This window comes from Pezoporus flaviventris, unplaced genomic scaffold (assembly GCF_033815535.1).
Source record: "Pezoporus flaviventris isolate CSIRO_AGI_PZ_B2104156 unplaced genomic scaffold, CSIRO_AGI_Pfla_v1 ptg000040l, whole genome shotgun sequence".
NCBI lineage: Eukaryota > Metazoa > Chordata > Aves > Psittaciformes > Psittacidae > Pezoporus > Pezoporus flaviventris.
Genome location: NW_026892588.1, coordinates 8,823,848 through 8,845,480, shown reverse-complemented (window position 1 = coordinate 8,845,480; position 21,633 = coordinate 8,823,848). Strand labels below are relative to the sequence as shown.

General features: G+C 38.4%; 2 protein-coding genes across 2 annotated transcripts in view; both read right to left on the bottom strand.

Annotated features, from left to right (window-relative positions):
- ZNHIT6 (zinc finger HIT-type containing 6) overlaps positions 1 to 4,705 on the bottom strand; it is a 34,122-nt gene extending 29,417 nt beyond the window's left edge. Inside the window, exons 1-6 of the mRNA XM_061465358.1 lie at positions 4,629 to 4,705; positions 3,636 to 3,869; positions 2,369 to 2,434; positions 2,172 to 2,278; positions 1,560 to 1,645; positions 160 to 263 (exon numbers count right to left, since the gene is read on the bottom strand). Coding sequence (XP_061321342.1) covers positions 160 to 263; positions 1,560 to 1,645; positions 2,172 to 2,278; positions 2,369 to 2,434; positions 3,636 to 3,869; positions 4,629 to 4,705 — 674 coding nt within the window. The remainder of the gene's footprint in view (positions 1 to 159; positions 264 to 1,559; positions 1,646 to 2,171; positions 2,279 to 2,368; positions 2,435 to 3,635; positions 3,870 to 4,628) is intronic.
- Positions 4,706 to 5,172: 467 nt separating this feature from the next.
- The window catches only part of COL24A1 (collagen type XXIV alpha 1 chain), a 158,541-nt gene continuing 142,080 nt past the window's right edge, over positions 5,173 to 21,633 (bottom strand). Inside the window, exons 51-62 of the mRNA XM_061465185.1 lie at positions 20,748 to 20,855; positions 20,607 to 20,660; positions 20,248 to 20,310; positions 18,983 to 19,036; positions 17,794 to 17,829; positions 12,776 to 12,811; positions 12,647 to 12,673; positions 11,466 to 11,531; positions 10,768 to 10,936; positions 9,287 to 9,396; positions 7,965 to 8,180; positions 5,173 to 6,301 (exon numbers count right to left, since the gene is read on the bottom strand). Coding sequence (XP_061321169.1) covers positions 6,155 to 6,301; positions 7,965 to 8,180; positions 9,287 to 9,396; positions 10,768 to 10,936; positions 11,466 to 11,531; positions 12,647 to 12,673; positions 12,776 to 12,811; positions 17,794 to 17,829; positions 18,983 to 19,036; positions 20,248 to 20,310; positions 20,607 to 20,660; positions 20,748 to 20,855 — 1,086 coding nt within the window. The 3' untranslated portion in view covers positions 5,173 to 6,154. The remainder of the gene's footprint in view (positions 6,302 to 7,964; positions 8,181 to 9,286; positions 9,397 to 10,767; positions 10,937 to 11,465; positions 11,532 to 12,646; positions 12,674 to 12,775; positions 12,812 to 17,793; positions 17,830 to 18,982; positions 19,037 to 20,247; positions 20,311 to 20,606; positions 20,661 to 20,747; positions 20,856 to 21,633) is intronic.

Here is a 21,633-nt window from a genome sequence, read left to right as displayed (position 1 = left end):
AAACCTGCAGCACAAAATACCAAATCTAGATAGCTTTTGTAAAAAAATTATGCACCTAATGGATTTTAACAGCAAGCACGATGGAATGAATCCAGATTCACACCATTATGCGTTCAATGAAAACAAAATATTGCCGACTGTAACCCACTGAAGACTCACATGTAATTGAAGGTGGTTGAATTTTCTCTCCTCTTTGTAAATCCAACAGGCAGTGTTCTCAGGTCAATGTCACACTTTCGAGCTTTGTTTCTCAAGCCATACAACTAGCAAAAAAAAAAAATTTTTTTTGTAAATATATGAATAATATCTTCCAAACCCAAAATTTAAACAGTAAAAGAGTAATGCTGACAGGAATTATGGGAAAAGTGTAGAAAAGGCCATATTTAATGAAGCACTTTGGTTTAAAAAAACCCATCAAATGAAAAATTAATGAAGTAAGCCTAGAAACTATCTGAAACATTCTCAGGTGAAGTTTTCCCATGCTTAAAAACAACATACCAATGACTTCTTTATAAGTTTTTTAACACCCTGGGAAACACACAGACAACCAAACACAAGAGTTGGTTTTTGGGCTACAAGCCCACTAGCAGAAGGGATGCATAAGCACCATCTTAGCCACTATGACAAATTCCAATTTGAAGGTTGCACTAAGGATATCATCTCAAGACATTCTAGTACGACACCCTAAAACCTGCTACCTGTGCAGCATCTCACCACCTTCAGTGAACATTTTCAAGACATCATGGCAACCAGCGCACGCACAGAGTATGACTTCAGCCTGAGAGAAAGCTGGAGTCTGAATTTACTCTGAATTCACCCTGTCATCAACCTGAGTTCTCTCCAACTGAGTTTAGAATTTGAATATATCTTCACAAGACTGGAAAACAACATGGCCCTGATGCCTTTCTGTGATTTATCAACAAATCAAGTACTTTGGAGTAGATTTTGATTTTCTGTGGTTTGTGTGTTTTCCCCTTCTGGTCTTCACAGTTTATCGTCACAGAACTTTCAGGAAAAGCAGTAAATTTCTGTGATCTCATTAGTGCTTTACTAGAACTGGAGGAGTTGCAGCAAAAATCCCCTGTCACCTGTAGAAGGCTGGCTTTTACTTCATTGTTGTTTAGATTTATTCTCTGCAGAAGTCTAGTTGTCTTCACTCGGTATGAAGGGAAGCATGTAATAGTTTTTAATTTAATAAATCCAAGTTCACCTGGGAATTCTGTATTTAAAAATTCAAAAAAAGATGTGGAGATGGGAGGAAACACTCAGGCTTTCTTAACATGCATTTGTCATCAAACAGCAGAAGTGGTCATGCATCACTTCTAAGAATAAAACACTGTGAGCAACTTTAGCTAACTTCTCATAGCAAATGGACATAGCCATCAATACTATTATTATATAAACCTTGAGACTTCTTTTGATTTCTGGCTCTAAAATTCAGGGTCATTCATACTTTCGTAAGAGAGGTATCATATCTGAAAACTGCATTGGGACTGCCTCAGTGGGAATTCATAGGTAGTCAACACTCCAATAAACCAAGCTACTAATTTCAAACTTACAAGTTTTTTTGCTGTTGGATTATGCACAGTAAGATGTCGAGCAGCAGCATCAGCCGCCCTTCCTACATCTTCCAGGAATCTATAATCTGGAGGTAAAAAAAAACAAGCGAGGAAAAATGCAGTGCCATCATTTAGCAGGGCAGGAAAAAAAAGGGACAAATAGTAACGATAGGAAAATGAGACTATACAAAACAAGCGATGTGCAATACAATTGCTCACCTCTTGCTGACCGGTGCCCAGCTAGTTCCTGAGCAATAGCCTGGGTCAGCTTTCCCCTCCAGTCCACATGCTGAGCACAATGCTATATGGTGAGGAATATTCCCTTGGTCAGCTGGGGTCAGCTGTCCTGGCCGTGTCCCCTCCTGACTACTTGTGCCCCCCAGGCTGCTTGCTGATGAGAAAGGGTGGGAGGCTGAGAAGCCCCTGACTTACTGTAAACACTGCTCAGCAACAACTAAAGCATCGGTGTGTTCTCAATATTATTCTCATCCTACATTCAAAACATAGCACTGTACCAGCTACTAGGAAGAATGAGAATTCTACCCTAGCCAAAACCAGGAAACTAACCTTGTAAAACCAATGAATTTTAAAAAACACATGGATCGTTCTTACCACTCAAAAGATTCAAGTCAGTAAATTCATTTACGGAGACAAATGCTGTTTTATCCCTGACTCCATTACAGCTTAATGCAAGCTTATGCTTCTTCACACACAACAGACTAAAATGACAGAAAAGAAAAACATTAACATTCTGTATTCAGGATGAGTGGAGCAAATAACCAAAACAGTTTAATTCAGATAACAGATACCTGCACGAATATTTCATGCATCGTGGACACCTGTACTTAGCTTCCTCTTGACTACATGTTTCACACCTGAAAGAAGTAAAAAGTATCTCCTAATAAATGCAACCCCCAAAGTCAAGGAACCTCTCAAGCACAATGTGGAAGCTTTAGAAATACAGATAACTAGTAACTCGTGAAAAAAAAAAACCAACCCTCTACAAATATAATCTTCTCTATTTTAATTAAGATATTACAATGGATGTTTCCCCTATTCTTAGGAAAGTTACTGATAACTGAAATAACTGTCACTTGTCATTTTAACTCTGATGAATGGGGAAGGGAAATAAATGCCCCCCACCTGCAAAGTTTTCAAGAATGGCACGAACCCACCCCTTTTAAAGGACAAAGGTAAGTCTTGAAATACTGTTTTTCCCATCCCTACCACGCACCTGCTGCTAGCTAACAGCAGCGGTGTGAAGGACAAGCCCAGCAGTGTCATCTCCTGCAAGAAGGTCACTTTATACACTGCCAAAATAATGTATTATAAGTAAAACAGTGTTTCGTATTTAGGAATAATAGTAGGAAACATTTCATCACCGAAAGGGTGGTCAGGCATTGGAACAGGTATCCCAGGGCAGTGGTGGAATCACTGTCCCTGGAAGCGCTCAGAAACCGTGTAGACAAGACCCTCAGTGACACGGGTTAGTGGTGGACTTTGCAGTGCTGGTGTAATGGTTGGATTTCGTGATCTTAAAGGTCTTTACCAACTTAGCTGATTCAGTGGTTCTATGATTCCATACACTGCAAAGCAGAAATAAAGATTCCTTTTTTTGCAGTATCTCCACCGTGCCCAACGCACACTGGCAGCTCAGCTGGCTACACCATAGAAAACCTGCCAGGCGGTACCTGTGTGCAGACTCCGCCAACACCCAAGCGCAGGCGCAGCTACCCAGGGCAAAGCTCACCCCGTGCTCAGAATAGCCCTCTCGCTCCTCTGAAACGAAACTGCCCTGTAGGGCAGCGGCAGCGTCCACCGCATCGCCGGCTGCTCCTCTCCATACACTATGGGGAGAGTCGAGAAGAGCTGCAAGGACACAGGACAGCCATGCTGGGCACCGGGGGGCAGGCCCGGCCCGCAGCAGGCCCTGCGAAGCCCCTAGGGCAGGCCCAGGGCGCCAAGAGAGGCCGGCGCAGCCTTTTCCCTTCGGCGGCCCCCAGTTTTCGCGGAGCCCGGGGACGGCGCTCCCGAAGCGGCCCCGCACCTTGCCCGTGCCCCTACCCCTCGGAATACCTCTGCAGGGATATCTTCCGCCCGCCCGCCGGCAGACGAGCGCTGAGAAGGCCCTCCCGCTCCGCCATTGCCGCGCGGCACCACCTCCCCACGCGGAGCCTGGCGGGGCGGGCCCAGCAGCGTCCTTTCCTGGGCGGCAGCGCCGCCTGGCGGCACTCGGAGCGCCGAGGCCCCCGAGAAGGGCCTCGCTGGGAGGGGCCTGCTGCAGGCTCTTTCACAAGCTCCGCCTCCCAGCTGGTTTTAAATGGGTTTTAACCACGAGAAATAGCAGGTAAAAGCGTTCTGACAAAAGCTCAGAGCTTGCTCTAGAATTAAGGGTAACGAAATAGGTGACTACCTCAGAAACCATAAAAACATTAGAATCATGGAATCAACGAGGTCGGAAAAGACCTTCAAGATCACCAAATCCAACCTTTACCCCAGCACTACCAAGACTACCACTAAACCATGTCACTAAGGGCCTCAGCTAAGGGTTTTGAACACTTCCAGCCTCTTACAATGCCTGACCAACCTTTGGGGAAGAATTTGTTCCCAACAGAAATTTTTCCAAATAAGATTAATTGGAGTGTACAGGTACTTGCTAACATTGTGGGACAAAACTGCACGAGATCTCCTGCGAACACCTTTAGGAGCTCTGGTGAAGATGCCCGAGCACAAGAGGCTTTCCAAAACACGTTTTTAAAATCGATGATTTCTGAGACATGCTAATATAAACCATAAAGTAATAAATAACTTCCAAAAACAGTGCAATGAAACTAATGAAAACAGACATGAAACAATATACATGTTCTACAATATTACTTTCTTACAAAAACCCAAACTTAATCCATTTGTCACAACATCAGCTCCACAGCCAAGCTACCAGCATAATATTGTCAGGTTGTAATGACCTGGAAAATGCAAAGAGAGAGACATATTCTCTAACCTTTAGATTTTCTCTAAGGGAACAAAACTGCTGCTTCCATATAAAACGTAAAATGTGATGTATGTTACCTTGTAAAAGTAAATACAGTCACTGGCCGTATTCCATGGCACAAAGCATGTGCATTTCCCCGTGGTAAAAGTAGCATTGACACCTGACAAGTACCCTTCTAGAGGATTTTGTTCTTTACCAAGACTGAACTACACAATACGGAACAGAACAGTAAAAGACAAACAGATAGTTTGGAAGCTTATTTTATTATACTTTGGTATATGTGGTTTCCTGTGGATCAAGACAGTTAAACAAGTTGTTTGAACACTCCTCTGCTCCCCAGGAGAGCCTGGTACCACCTTGCCGTGTACTACTGAGCACACTTTGGATTGATAATAGATACAGGGCTATCATTACAACAAGTGCTTTCCCTAATGGTAAAATTGTTTTTTTTATTAATAAAAAAAGATGATTGAACACTTTAGACTTAATTAAAAAACAAACAAAAACACCCCCCCCCAAACAAACAAAAAACCACAAACAACAAAATGATCTAGTGTGTGAAAAATGGAATTTCTAGGTGGATGAAACTATTATAATTTAGAAGCAGCCATTCAGAAGACGTGTTGTAGTAGATTTTTTCACAAGTTACAAAATATATACACAATGTATCATCTTGAGATGCCTTTGGCATTAAAAATGTTGACTGAAATACAGAATCTAAACCTCAAAACTACTGTAGGTAGCTCTTCTACAATATTTTTTACAATGCCTGTAAAGCTAACTGTTCTGACTATATGCATCCTATACAATGCGCTGTCTCATATGCCATTTCCACAACAGTACACAAAAATATTTAAAACAAGAAATCCACATAAATAACGTTTTCATTGTAATGAAGTACATGACCAATAATTCAAAATAAGCACCTTTACAACAGAAACATATCCTGATGTAACCAGCACATACAGTCAAAGATAAAAAGGGACTCAAATAATCTCTGCTAAGGCCACAAGCACCTTGTGTTATGAAGAGCACCAAGGCAACATGGACAGGAAACACAAAAGAGGTAGTGTGCCATCTGTTAAGATGTATGTGTCCAGCAAGGACTAGAATAAAGCAATGTTTCAGAAAAGAAGATGTACTGTACTGTGGCATAATTCACTTTTCATACATAAGCTATTGCACATTTAGGAGCATTAGCCAGTATTGCTCCTCAGTATTGTATGTCTCCAGCTTTCCTCGGGGTGGCTTTGTTGCTGTGCTCTTAAAGAGATTGCTGAGAAACACCAGAGGTCCTGAAAAAGTCCATGTTCAGGTACTCAGTTCCAGAAAATTACGCAAGGAAGCACCAATATATTTTTAAATACTTTATGAAAGCTGTAGTTCTTTTATTTATTTCTTTCCTTTTAAAATGCCATTTCTCCTTAGGAGGAAGTCCTTTTCTTCCTGAGGCTCTTTAACCGATATAATTTAAAATGATTCTTCAATTTCCTACTTATTTTGCCTGTAATGGATCATTACTTTTGCATTTAATCTATGCAGCAATTCCATGTTGATGCAAAGAAAAACCACAACAAACCCCACCAACCCCAGGACAGAAACCTTAAAGGAAGCACACTGAACCGCCTTCTATGAAGTGCTGCTGTCCTGGTTTGAGGTGAGGAAGTGCATTAACTTGAATGACTGGAAGCTGATTAGTGTCCTGAGTGTGAAAAAAGAACTGTGTCTTATGCCAGCTGCCATCTTCCATCTGCAACACACAGGAGCAGAATATTAGTTTCGTATCAAAGACACGCTTCAAAACACAAATGGGAATTGAGCTGATAGAATGAGAGAAGGAAGTGAAGCGTACAAAAACATTTCTTCTCCCAGCAGTTCATAAAGAAATGGTGTAATTTAACAAATGCCATTTCTCTCATGCAACACCATGGGCACTCCTGGCAAAACTGTAACTATAAAAAAGCCAAGCCTAGAATCCAGCTGGAAGGGCTGGAGACATAGCGCGGCATGGCTCAGAGCAGAGCACCTGGCACTTTGCAAGCAGTCTTGGGCTCATACAGACTCTCAGATCTCTTGCAAAATTGAACTCCTAATCTCAAGAGCAGGTCTTGAACTCAGTAGGTTATGAAGTCTACAGGCACTTGAATGACTGTATAGGCCCTTGAAGAGTAATCATGGAAATGAGACTTCCATTTTTGCCATGAACTTGTTTATTCTAATCCTTTAAAACTCTCAGTAAAAAACTGATACCTCATAAAAATTATAAAATAGCATGATAACATTGTCTGAGGCTGGGAATATCTTGATGTTTGCAATTACTCCACTGTGTTCTTAAAAACCACTAAGCATGCAGTGGATGCTACTGAAAAGAAATCCCTGCAGAGAGGGAAATATGTGAGATTCTGCAGCAGATCTATACAGTACATAGTTTGCCACAGAAAGAGCAACAGACCCCATGGAATCTCACAGAGAAACAGCACTTTTCAGCAGCCATCACTGTGTGCCTTAATTTTTCTCAGGGATTAAAACAGTCCCAAGCAGACTGTGACATGGAGGAAGAGGGCTTCAGTGGCCATACCTTATCTGTGTGACACAGGCTAGAGCATCTCATGAGCGCATGCTAGTAAAGGTTGAAAGCATAAAAGCTTCAAAGTGCCCCAATAAAAGCACTTTGTTTTGAGATTAAAAATCTCACTTGATACCCCATATCAATATGGAACCAGTCTCACATCTGTCATTATTGTAAATGAAAGTAGAGCTATAAAACACTGAAAGTGTAAGATGCATTTCATAGTGTATTTCATAGTATTCGATCAAGACCAAATAGCTTACATTTTGGTGACTGGAATAATCTAATAAGCATTAGAAAACTAATAAGCCCTTCTGATTTTTCCCAAATACAAATATGATTTAGTATTTTGTTAACCATGAAGTCTACTTCCAATCATCATTTTATTATATAACCAAACAATGTCTGTGAATTTAAAGATATTTAGATAGCCAAAACATAATTTCCAGCATGTCTGAACCTACAATTTTGTGTTAGATAACCTCAACAGAACTCTTACTGAAGTATGAATTTTCATTTTGAGAGTTACCGTTCCTAAAGTTTCCTGGAGGACTTCCTTATTTCTGTTCTGATCTCTCTCCAGTTTCCCAGCACAGTCTCAAAATATGTGACACCCAATACAAACAGCAAGTGTAAATGCCCTGTATTACTGCAACTGCTTTTACATTTGGATAGATGTTGAATTTAGTACCAAAAGGCTGTTATATAGAGACATATGCAGAACAAAGTAAGAAGTAAGCTTCAAGGGATGTGAATCTAAATTACTGTTATTTATTTGCAGAAAGTTAATAACGTCTAAACAGTAGCTACATTATGGTTTTAATATGTGCTAAAGAGCATTTACCATGCATTCATCCAAAAGCACCTTCGGTTCAAGCAGTGTATTTGCTTTAAATATTTGACCATTCCATCCTTTGAAGCTAACAGACATTTTCTGGCCACCTGCTTTATTTAATCCCCACATCGGTGTGTTCAGACAATGAACTGTGATGCTATGGGTTGCTTCTGAGCTCAGTAAATGAAGGAAGTTCATCTGCACTTTTCCAACGCCGAACTCCAGCTAAGTTCCAAGAGAAACGCACCGTTAGACTTACAGCTGGACTATGCCGAATGGCTGCAGCAATGCCAAGTGACATGCACATACATGCAGTGTTCAGGCATGGGAGCATGTTTAAATGTTTATACACTGGGATCAGTGCCAAAACGTATGATTTGTATTTATCAGGAGAGCTGTTAAGTTCTATTACAGTGATTACTATAAACAGAAGCTTTCATAAGGCATTTTCAAAGCTCAAAAATAAACATTTGCTAATGCTTACAACATTGTTGAAATGCAGCTGGGCAGAAAACACTGTTTTTAAGTAAGCAAAACAAATGATTTTGTGATTTAGATAAAGATATTATAATCACAGTGTTTAAACTGCAGCCACATCATTCTGCTGTTTAGCTGTCTTAGACCACAGGCTTTGGCATTCCATTAAAAATCAAAAATTTCATAAGTATACTTTGATTTTAGATAGAACACATAGTTACTCATTACTCAATGAGAATTTCTCCAAGACTAGATCATATTCAGGGGTTTTCCAAATGTAGGAATGAGTATGGAAACTGTAGGGTATTTCTGATGCTCTTCAATGACTAAGGTTTATATGCAAATATCCACAAATATAAGATTGTATTCCCAAAGGTTTTAGGACTACATCTAAAGAGGAGCATGGACTAATGATACAAAGGAAACCAGTCTCTTCCTAATGGCATTTAGAAGTACCTAAGCATTAAAAAGTAGCCATAATTTTCTTCCTTCCCACTGCAATGACCTCAGCGTCTCTACAGTTAGCTGCCCTGAGTGATGAGTTACTAATGTAGCTTAGAAGCATTTCAGGCTTATTTTTATGCTTTGGATAAGAAAGTATAAGGCAAGCCAAAATAATTCTGTCAACACAGAGGGTGAGTAAATGAAGTAAATGAACAAAGTGAGGGTTATACTAACATCTATGGTCTCCAGAAAATCTGTAACTTCTGTAACAGAATGCACAACATGTCCTTCCACAAAGATGCACATTGAAAAAAACCCTGAAGTCTAAGATCTTTTCATGAGGTAAGTAAATAAGCATTCATTTGTTCAGAGTTCCAGTACAGATAAAGTCTTTGTGAAGCAATGCATACCTTTGTCACAGACAGTGGCGTTAAACATGTCTGACCACCTGCAGTGAAGTTGCAGAAAACTTCAATAGCATCAGAAGGACATCCAATATTTGGGTCTATCCAGTATTTTCCTTTTAGTATATATTCCATATGGAAAATAGAACCAAAATATAATTGTTACTAAATAATTTACTAAAATATTAATGTTTTTTGGCAAGTATTAGGTATATCACCATAGCTTTACTAGGAAATTAAAGAAAAAAAAACAAGAAACTCTTTTCACTATTATAATTCTACTAATAACAGATACTGAGAAAAATTATCATAATCATTCAATTGTGATGACATAAATGATTTCTGAATACTGTCATGGTTTCAAAAATATTTTCTTTTTCTACAGCTAAATAGTGAGAACAAACAGCTTTTCCAGTCTGCTCTTCCTGTATTGAAACTTAGCTTTTTTTTTTGTCTTTGTGCGTGGCTTTGCACAGAGAATATATTCAGGAACATAAAATACCAATCTAAGTTCTCTTGCTCTCACAGCGTCTTGAAGAGCCTCCCTTTTCCCCATCAGACACTCCTACATAATCCAGTGATGGCAGTAAGGAGTATTTGTCATTGTGCATCCATGGGATTTGGTCCAGTAAAAGAAATGGGACACATGCAACTTAGATCAAGATTTAGCTTACCTTAATTTATGGTTAAATATAGGTGAGCCTGTGCTCTACAATTTCTATGCGGGTGTGTATAATCCTCTGAAGTGGAGGACTGTGTCAGTGACCTCCGTGGCCCTAAAGGGCTGAGATTTATTTAGGAGAGCACAGTTCTAATAATGGTTAGGCTCATCTACTAGAGTCTTAAAGAACTGATCCATCCTTATATATGCCATAGAACAGTGACTGTCCTGTAATGTCTAACTTCATTTGCCATTTCCTCCTTAGCTTGCTAATGCTAATACTTGATAATAGGGATATGTACAGGTATTTATTATTTTATTAGCCAATCAGAAACTGAATTATGTCACAGTCTTAACATTACAGGTTTAAATACTTTTTTTATTTAAAATATGGATTCAGGATCTTCTGGGATACAACTGCCAGTGTATCTGACACTTGTACTGTATTGTATACAATTTTCTCATTAGGAATCTAGAATCTGATCCACACAGAGTTCATTGCAAGATTAGCCATAAATACTTGGGAAATCTTTAATCACTAAATTGGATTTAATTTCAAATTTTCTAGACACTTTTATTTACTTATACATATATGTATCTGTCTCTACTACTGATACACTACTAGCTAGCTACATACTTTCATCTTTAAAATTCAGAAATTTTATCTTAAATAAAGATAAAATGAAGATAGCTGTGACAGGCACACTGCCACAGAGCACGATAAAAAAAATCTACACATTACATTTTTAATGTAGAAAGTAAAACTTTGAAGCAACATATTCCAAACCCTACTTGTGTTCAATCTTTAATGAAAGTGGACACTTACCATCTGACACTTTACGTTCACAGTTAAGCAAGTCCCTGCAGATGCGTGCTGGGTTATCCCGAGTGCCAAGAGGGTTCTTGATGCTGTGTAGTAAATTGCTAAGGTAGCGCAGCGTTTTGAATATCTCTGTGCTGTGATCTAGTAAAGTTACTTCAGTATTCTGGTATTTCTGCCAAGGGCCATTAGCAAATGCATTACCACGAGGAGGTATCACAACAACAATATATGCAGTAAAAGTCAAATGGTCATTGAATAGCCAGAAAGAAGCAAAGTATTTATAATGCATGCAATCAGCCATATAAAAAAGGGTAAGAATAATATGTTCTAATAAAAAAAAAAAGTACGTTATTAAAATTATCAGAGCAGTGAAGTTAGAGACAGGCTAAGATCATGCAAATATATTATTATGACATGTTAACAGAAAAATGTGGATATAGGGTGAAAAAAGAATTTGCACATTTGTAAAGTATACTTAACAGTTTTAGATTTTGAACAGTGAAATCTACTGTTGCTGGTTTTCTGAACTTCAATTGTAACATACAAATCTCAGCATGTTTAGTCATATTCGACAGTAATTACTTGCTATACCTGCTTCATTTTAAATTAAGTCGTTGTAAAGAATCCACGTTCTGTCCTCAAAAAAGAGAGTTCTAAATGCATTCCCTGTATGACAGTGTAAATACACTGAAATACATTACCTCCATCTGCAGTGCAGCATTTGACTCAATCAAAGCTTGAACAGCTGCATTGATGTCCACTTGTTTCTGGAAAAAACAAACACACACACCCCACACCCCCCCCAAACCCCACTTCAGAATATAGAAAGATGAACAGGAATACTCTAAAATACAGGTGGTAAATTCTTTGAGCACTGCAGTAACACAAAGGATAGCTTCGTTATTTTGCCATTTTAGAAAATAATTCATTGTAAACACTTACTTTTAAAACAGGATCCTCCCTTCCAATTCCAAAGAATGAAAGCATGTGTACAGAAAAAGCATATTTAATTTTTATTAGCACCCCCATGCCCAATTTAATGATCATATTCCTGGAATCTAGAAAAAAGACACTGCAATAATTGCTACAGACTGATGTTCCTAGTTATTCCTCCCAGCCATTTAATTTATATCCTCAAGAAAACCAATCCAGGTAAATTGAATAGGCGTTAGTCCTTTACAGAGACACACACAAAGGATAATTTCAATCAGCCATCAGCAGCTGACAGATCGAAGTAGTCTTCATGATGCATGAACAAATACCAAGGCTGACAAACCAGCCTCTGAAGGAGGAAGCCAATGTGGGCTTCATTCTCATGCTTTGTATCTATATACCAGACCCAGACAAGAGGTTAGGGTTTAATTTTTAAAGAATTAAGTCACCCACACAAACATCTAGTTCTTGCAGTTTGTTCTCAGGGGTGGGGCTTAAACCACAACACCAGATTACATATATTATGACATTTTTAGGACACTTCAGATATCGAGTCTGCCCTAACTGGCACAATCCTTTAACAAACTAAATCCGTGTGTGTGCATGTAGGGAGAATATCTGGACCAGAAATAGCACAAAATTTTCTGTTGTTATCTTTCAGACTGTTCAAATACAGATCAGGAGAAAAAAAGAGTGTGACAGAGTTAACCCATGTCAAAAATACAAGTATGTCCATGAGCATTGCCTGTTGAGGGCTCAACAGTATGCAGAACAGAACTGACAAGTGTAAGATGAAGGTTCAAAAAATGTATCACTGTAGTGATGGAAACTGTCAAAAATGTATTTGCATTTCATATGTAGCGATGGAACAAGCAGTGCATTTGAAGAGGGTCCTGATATTTTCACTTTCAAAAAAAAAAAAGTAGATTAGGGTTGTGACAGAACTTACTCTGGGTCCTGGTGGTCCAGGTGGTCCCTGGAAGATGGGAGAAGCTAGATATTAGAGGCTTCATATGTACATAAAATGCAATTACAATGGGAAAAATATAGGCGTGGGTTTTTTTTTTTAGGGACTTACAGGTGGCCCTGGCTGACCCTGAGGTCCCTGAGGCCCCTAGAAGAAATGGAGATAAAATGCAACAGTTATAGATTAACATCTCTGCTTCTACATTTATGTATTTTTTAAATCATAACATGCCACAATGCATACAAAGAAGATAATGTGATACAGGCTTTGGTAAAGCTGTAGATCAGCAGTTATTATTGATAAAGTACTACACTCTGTTAACATACGAGTATTCCTGTCAGAATTGCTGGGTTGTTTGGTTACTTGTTACCCCAATTACTTCTGGTATTAAGGGAACATTAGAAGTCATACAACGTATTTAATATATAACGTGCTACACATTATGCCAGCATTATATGCATGTTGCCCATACAAGTACTACAAGGGATGAATGATCAGAAACGCATTGTAAAGTTAAGGGTAGCTGTAAAAAACTAACTGATCTGGTTTACTCCATAAGTGTCTACTAGGCATTTATTAGCTCAATTTTTTAGCAGTGTCATTTTTCACCTGAAACAGTTTGTGTTCACTGTGTTACTGTGATATTGAAGCTTCCTTCATAGTCAAGAATTTACAGCTTTATTTTCTCATCATAAGTAACATCATTTTTATGTGTAGGATGATGCAATGGGGAGGAGAGGAGGAGAAAGAACAGCCTCTTTTCCCTAGCCTACAGTGCCTACAATGCACAGTCTTCAATCTAAGTTTTAGGCTTGCTTCAGGGTTGGATATGGACCTTCCCCAGAATAATAACTCCATCCGAATTATCCTTTCTTTGAGCAGCTGCTCAAACTAAGATGGTATGATTGAGTATTTATTAATATACAGTGATACTTATGTCACTATTAGATTCTCATCTTTAATCTCTATATACTCAAAGCCTCTAGGAGCTGCTGTAACATAAACTACCATAAGAACAATGAAGAATAGGTGGCAGTGCCTTAATATCAGCAAAAGAGAAGGGATGAAAGGCATAGGCCAGATCTGCACCACATAATAGTAAAACCTTTTAACATAACCGAGTTAATTAAAGCAAAACATTCTTTAGCCAGTGCTGCTTGTGCCCATTATGTCAGCACAATAAGCTGTTTCAGCAAAAGCCTTCTTACAGCAGTGTGGTCACACTAGTACCAAGTCTCTGCCAAAAGAGAAATAATCTTATCTGACATGGTCATGCTGACAAATATTGCCAAACTGATGTAGTCAAAGAGGTATTAAGTTGTAAATCACTTAATATAGTAATGAGAAGTATTCCTGCTGTGAGATTTCCCAAGATCTGTGTGAGTGTCACTGCATGTTACGACTGCAGAACTTGGGCTGCACTTCAAGCTGCCACCACCAAGGGCTGCTGGAAATGGCTAACGAAAGACCAGAATCAATCTAACATTAATTCATGTATATTAAAAAAAAAGATCTCAAAGCAGATAGGAGTGATTTACTTAAGTCACTGGGGTTGCAAACGTATCAGTTCTCAGGGAGAATACCAGCTGCATCTCAAAACAGATTTGTAAGGTAGAGTACATGGTAGGGACTGGGGAATGCATCTGTCAGAGGTTACAGTGACTTCCACAGCTGGACAAAGTAGAGTGTGCCTGAACACCACTGGCCCTGGCCATGCCAGAGGGGCTCAGGTGCTGGACTGGGAAGGGTGTCATAAATGGGGGCCATCATGTAATTCCTAGCACCAGATCTACACCAAACAAGGCTCTGCTTAGGGACTGCAAATAGCTTTGAGGCCAAGACCCACACTTTCATATTCTTTGGAGAACTAGGGAGAATCAAACCTGAAGTGATTTTTGGGTGTTTAGTGAGATGGTCTTCTGATACTTAACCAAGATGACCGTATAAGTCCATATAAGCAATATGGACTGTAAATGTTGTCAGCTTTCAACCAATACCTCCTGACCCTATTTATGTTTCATCCACTTACACCTATATAAGGGACTCTAAGCCATTATTTAGGTAAATATTTACTGGTATTTTATAAAGACATCAATGATTAATGTTGGAAAATGGAAATTAAAAAAAAGTAATTTTAGCATATTTAGTATAGAAATGCCTGGCAGTTCTGTGGCAAGTACCTAGCTTCCTTTGATCCGAGTTTGATTATTGCCCTGCTTGACATTTTCTTGGAAATCCTGTTACACCAACTAGGTTTCACAGAGCTAACCTGTTGTATGCCAGCTAGGAGGGCCAACCTCCGTAGTTAATTAACTGCACCAGCAACTCAGGTGCTGTTAGGTTGCTGGAGGATACACCTTCAGTCTCATGTGGATATATTACTGGACTGTCTGATCGTGCACGGTGAAGTATGTTTAGTATAAAATGAAAGTGTGGAAAAGAAACTTGAGAAATGAATTTGACAGTGTAAGGATATGTTTATCTTGGTTCAAGACTTAATTACGCAAATACCAAGTCAAGGGAAGGCACAGAATCTTCAACAGTTTGTCCCTAAGTAACCACTGCTCTCTGATGAATAGATGTCCTTGTTCTGAGTGCTGAGATTTAGACATGCCAGTGGATTTTTCAGATGACTGAATGCTTCAGTTAATATTCCATGTTCTTGGCATGTGTCACAGCTTTAAGACCCAAAAAGTCTTAGGACAAGAACAGTTCTAATTTATAGTGCTTTCTGTGATAGAACTGAATATTTTATAAATCAAAATCTGCACTGTTCCAATGAATTGAAGGTATTTTGCAAAGAGAAAAGTGATTTCTCTTGATTCACAATTAAGATGGTTAACGACAACATGAAGTAAGAAACTAGGTTTCCTCTTATTCTGAGATAGCAATTGCCTCACTGTCTCCTTGCCAATAAAGCCCATGTGAAAAAGAAAAGGTAAATATCAAATGCTATTTGTTAACTACAGTTAACTACTTTTGGGAATATTACATTTCTTAAATGCATTAAAAACTTCATAGGGCTGTATCAATTACTTTTAGAAGCCTTTAAAATAAAACTGTTGCAGAGCAGCACTTTTCATGGATCAAGTTAATTGCTAAATGTTTTACTGCAATGCATAGGGATTACCTTTACAAATCTACTTACTTTATCCTTTGATCACATTAGAAATCAAGTCGGAAAAGTGTAATTCCAGTTCATAACAACAAAAGTGGAGAATAGAACAGTTTGGTTTAGTATGCTCTTTGATTCTTTAATCACCCAATTTGATTGATTGCTAGTACAGAAGTTCAAAGGCCAACCCTCCCAATCTTTTCTTACTACCGTGGAACCCTGGTTTTATATGCAGTGATCCATATGCTTAACTTTGGAAACATGAGCAATCCCAAGGACTTCCATATTTTCCATGACTTTTGAAATTTCCTAAGAAACAGAAAGTAGCTTCAGCAAAAATTATTAACATTAAGCTGACCACTTCAGTCATTTTGATGTTATGTCACCATATCTCATAGAGGGTAAAGCCTAATAACATTGTGCAACAGGCTGATACACAATGCAGTGTAGTAGCTGCCATTAATGATAGTAAATCTAAGATAAAAGATGATTATCCAATCTCCAGCACTGGATGTTTTCAAGATCTGGCTGAATAAAGCCCTGAGCAATGTGGTCTCATCTCAGAGCTGATTCTTTTAAACAGAAGGCTGGTCTACAAATGTCTTGAGATCCCTCACAACCTGGATTATTTTATGTATCTATATTATAATTCATTATGTGACATGCCATGAAATAAAAAGAAAATTAAGAAAATACACGCTTTCAGAAATGTCAGAACTCTGAAACAATATTCTAGAATATATTGCATGTTTTTCTAAATGTTTCAATCACAGTGATATGAATATTGAAAAATAATTTGGATTAAAATTCTTCAAGCTCAGTTTCTGCCTCTATGAATTTTTCTCCACAAATAGCTTATACAACCTGAATGCAGTTCACCACTGACCTCAAGTAGGTTTCTCAGTGAATAAAAGGACATTTCTTCCTAGTCATGAACCCTGTATCTCCCTGACAGACTAAAAACTATAACTAAAACTTGGACTGCTACAGAAAAGTTAAAATATTTATGATTCTAGGAAGAATGCCAATGTAAATTTTTAAGGTATAAATTTAAGCTTGGAATACACAGTTGGACGAAAATAATTTCCTCTCCTTTGTATCTGAAAATAGTTGGGAATAAATCTTTTCTTGGCTACATAATATAAACTAATGCCACTGTGTAAGATTTAAAATTAAACCTTCTTCTGAACACAGTTTTAGAAGATTAATTCATCTTGATGAATTCAATAACTTTTTTAGAAACTACTTCTTAAACACCAGTACCAATAATAGAAAGGGGTGTTTCTTGTTCACCATTCTGGATGGCTTTTATTATTAATTTTTTAACTGTCAGCATTTTTTGCTCTATGCTGTTATAGCAATTCTCATGGATAAACAGTAGAAAAAAGACAGTTAAGATGGTTAATAGCAGCACAAATTAAGGAACCAGTTTGACTCTAATGGTCTCCAGAGCGTTAGAATCAAAAAGGAAAGTTCCCCAAGACACGTGCAACAACAAGCCGAATTCCAAGCCTTAACTCTTTAAGCAATTTTGAATATTTCTGATACATTTTTTTTTTCCCAAAACTTTTATATGGCAGTTAGAACTGTACACAGGTGGCTGCTAAAAGCAAAATATAAGAGAAATAAAATGATTTTAAATGAGGTAGGGTGATACAGATGTATGAACATGTGCATGCATGCTGTGCTGTGAGGCACTGGAGCACTGATCACAAATGAGATGAAGGATTTTTCTTCTGCATCTGAATTGGGTCAGATTTGGATTATGTGATGCTGTATGATCAGGGGCCATACTGCCTGACAGCATACAAACACTGGGCACATCTACATAAGTCAACTTGAACAAGAAAAGGTCAGACTTCTGGCTCATGCTGCCAACTTTCAGGGCCAGCACTGTCCAGGAGCACAGCATGACTGGCTAACATTGACAGTATCCAAGAGTACGTTCAGTGTAACGCAGAAATAGTTTTTACACAGCCAAAAATATGAAAGCACAAAAGTTGTTTCATCTTACCATTTCACCCCTTGTGCCCTTTTCACCTCTCGGTCCCTGTAAGAAAGAGAAGCTGTTAATCCAGTATGCTTTCTAACCGTCTAAGACCGAAATAAACAGATTAATGTCCATGGGTTATACTGCTCACATGAAAAGTCCAGTCTCATCTGTGGAAGTTTCTACAACTCTGGGGCTTTAATTTTCCTGTACTATTGGAAAACTAAATTACTTGAAAACATCTTGTAATTCCTACATGCGGAAAGCTGTTGTTTTCTTCAGATTGTAAATGTTTCTTTTTTCTCAGTAATTTTATCTGTCAGTGTTCTCCCTATCAACTGGCTATATTCTCTACAATTTGATCTACTGTGATTCATCAGTGCTACACCATCTTCAGAATAGAGAACAAAATTCTGTTCTCTCCATCACTGAAGAAATCCATTGTTTACATATCTGGCTTTATTACCCTATTAGTTCTTCACTCACAGTCACATCAGACACTGTTTTTCTGTCTCCATGGCATTTTTGGCTAGTTTTGCACTTAAACTGTGTTTCTGAACACAGGTACAATCTTATAGTTCTTCTCTGGAAGAACTGTGTGTCTTGATGGGAGCATTTCATAACACGGAGAAGTAATCTTCAGCTGTAATGCTTTCTTAATGATAATGCAAACTGTTACATTCAATATGAAGTCTATTAAAAGCCTTTATAAAGTATAGGCAATTTTGAAGTTTTCCTCTTGACGGGTATTGAAAAGAATGCAGCAAGTGCTGTCTTTTTCCCAACAAATGGGAAGAACAGTTTAATTGTAGAAAGAACATTTCCCTTCTCCTTTCTTTTTCACAGTAAATATTTCTATTTACTGATTTTATTGTACATTCCTGTTATTTTAATGATTATTAGCCCAATCAACACAAAGAATAAGCTACATTGAAAGGGAGTGTGGATACTCTCTAGATATGTCTAGATATGTATGCCTTTGTACTTACACATAAGGCCACTGCAATGACATTTCTGTTGTTTTTTGTAATTTTTTCTCTTGTTTGTATTACAGATGCTGGAGTCACATATATTAGCTTACCAGCATGGTATAACATGAAGATGGTCCTGCTAGTTGTTGTTTGCAAATAGAAAGATGGGAATGCTTCAAGCAGCAAACCCGAGGACTAAAAGTAAGGGTAGGGGAATTATGTAAAAGAGAAGGGAAACTTACAGGCCTGCCGGTTGGGCCTGTTACACCTTCTTGACCAACAGGGCCAATATATCCCTGTAAACAAGCAAAAAATTTATTAGTCTGCTATGTTTTCAAAATGAAGAAAATCCTCATGACGTGCCCTGGTTTGAAGTAGCTCAGCACACAGCCCCGGCAAACAGCCAAAAGATCACGGTGATATCCTCTTTCTGAATATTGAGTGTACATTGCTACAAAATCAGCAAGGTAATTATTTTAATAACTAGTAATAGTGGTGCATGGAAAGCCACACACATTCTTTTACGTGAAAGTCAATGCACTAAAAACAATGGAAACTGACTACTCTGATTACCAAAGACCACATATTTATTGAGCTACAATCAACTGAATCTTGAGCTGTATCACTGCCCTCAAGTAATCCTGTAAGGCTGCCAGTAAGTGCTGCTAAAATGTTACTTTCTTGTTCCATTTCACATAGAGGAAACGGCTCATTTCCAGTGTTTATTTGCATAGGAATGCTTCGAAGAAAAGAAAAAGTAGCTATTAGAACAGGCCCCTAAAGCTGCTACTCTGCATCTTGTTAATTGAACTGGTTCACTTCTTTGATAGCAACGGCAGCATCGAGAGAAGAACATTTTCAAGTAAGGCCTTCCAGGCTACAACCTTTCACTCTGTGCTGTAAAAGCTGGATGCAAACTCCCCAGTATTACAAAATGCTAAAGATGCTTCCACATTTTTGCTGAACAGCACAGTAGAAAGTAATGAAGAAGGTGTAATAAAGAACAAGCTAATGCAGATTAGTAACTGTATAGATAAAAAAGAAAATATTTGTTAAAAAAAGACTACCTATTACTCAATAATGCCTGAGCACCTCTCTTTCTTGTTGCAGGCAAAGTCTGACCCTTCTCTCTTTTGCTGTAGGACAGAGTTACATGATCAGCACTGTTGCCAGTAAGAAGAATTTTCAACCCCAACAGGCAAAGATATGACAGCGATAAGGATACTTGGGTAGATGAAATTACACTAGGAGAGCCACACTTTGTCAGCAGGGCTTGCTTTTTCCCTTTAAGATTAAGAGCTCAGCTCTGCTTGTGTACTGTACCCATGCTACAACCACAGCAGTGTTGCAGTGCAAGCAAAGGGCTTCTAGTGGAGTCATAGTCTTAAAGAGAAAGGTTTGGTTAGAAGGTTCCAGCTTTGTTAATTAAAATAAAAAAAAAATTAATAAAAACATGTGCCACTTGCAAGCCATCCTGACCATCTCTTTCATGAAGTGAAACACTTACAACTTGGCCTGTTGGACCTTTCGGGCCCAGAATTCCAACTAAGCCAATGTCCCCTGCAGGACCCTGAAAATGCAAAGGAACAGTTTAATCAGACATGGACATTAACTATCCACTTGTTTCAATCTCTTGTAATCAGTGAAAGGAAGATAATTTCTAAGAACAGTATCAGCGAAAATACCAAAGCACACTGACCCTAAATGTCTGTCCTTAGGCACAGGGTACACAGTTCTGCCTACAATATTCCAACAGTTCAGATAGATTTTGAACAAATTATCATTAAAACTGATTAACTGGATGATTTCCTAATGCTCTCATTCTGTAAATGGCTTAAGATCTAACAGAAAAGAATAAGCACATACTTTTGGACCTGGGAATCCTTGAAACCCCATTAAACCTCGCTCTCCATCTTCTCCCTGTAAAAGGATCAGGTATCCTTACTATTAGTTCAAGTTGGTAACTCTTGGACTACTTGTTTTGCATAAGCAGCTGTGATTACTTACAGCTGGTCCTTTCAGTCCACCATCTCCTGCTTGTCCTTGATCACCTTGTGATCCTGGAAAGCCTCTTTTGCCTCGCTTTCCTGGATGACCCAGAAGCCCTTTCTCACCCTGTCAATAGGAAGACAACATATCCATTATTACAATTATGCCAGTTACAAATGTTAAAGATAAGACTACTGGTAGAAGTGTGGATCATGGTTTATCTTTAAGAAATAGACCTACTCCACTAATTTGATTTCCATCATGAATGTTTTCAATAATTATATATTCACTAAAATGTAAATGTGACTTGATTGTTCCTCGACTTGGAAACATAGAAAACTCACACATGTCAGATCATTTCCAGTATGGTGTCACCCTGTGTAAGCACTCAAATTCACAAAATGAAATACAGAACAGGCAGGTTAGAATTACATTTAGAAAGTAATCCTCTGAGCAAGGCACAGTGTAGTTGTGGAACTCCTTCCTGTTAGACTAAAAGTTTACATCAATTCAAACGGAAACTAGAGAAGTTCATGCAAGAAGAATCCTCTGAAGACTATCAAATACATAGAAACCATTGCCTAGCTCAGAAGGTTACTGAGCTGCAATTAAGGCTGTGAATATACACTTTTCATTCTTGCTTTGTGCTTATGCTCTTTCTTAGGCATTACCTTTATGCTCTGACAAATACACACTTTTGGCCTGACTCAGTATGTCCAATCTTGACACTTAATTTGCACTATGTAGTAACAGTTTTCCCTCATCGCATCTATTTCCTATCTTTTTCAGACTGCAAGCATTTCTACCTCCTACAGCTCATTGTCTAGACAAAGGAGTAAAACCCAGACCGGGATCACTGGCAATAAACACTGCAAGTAGGGAATATAGTTTATATTAAAATATT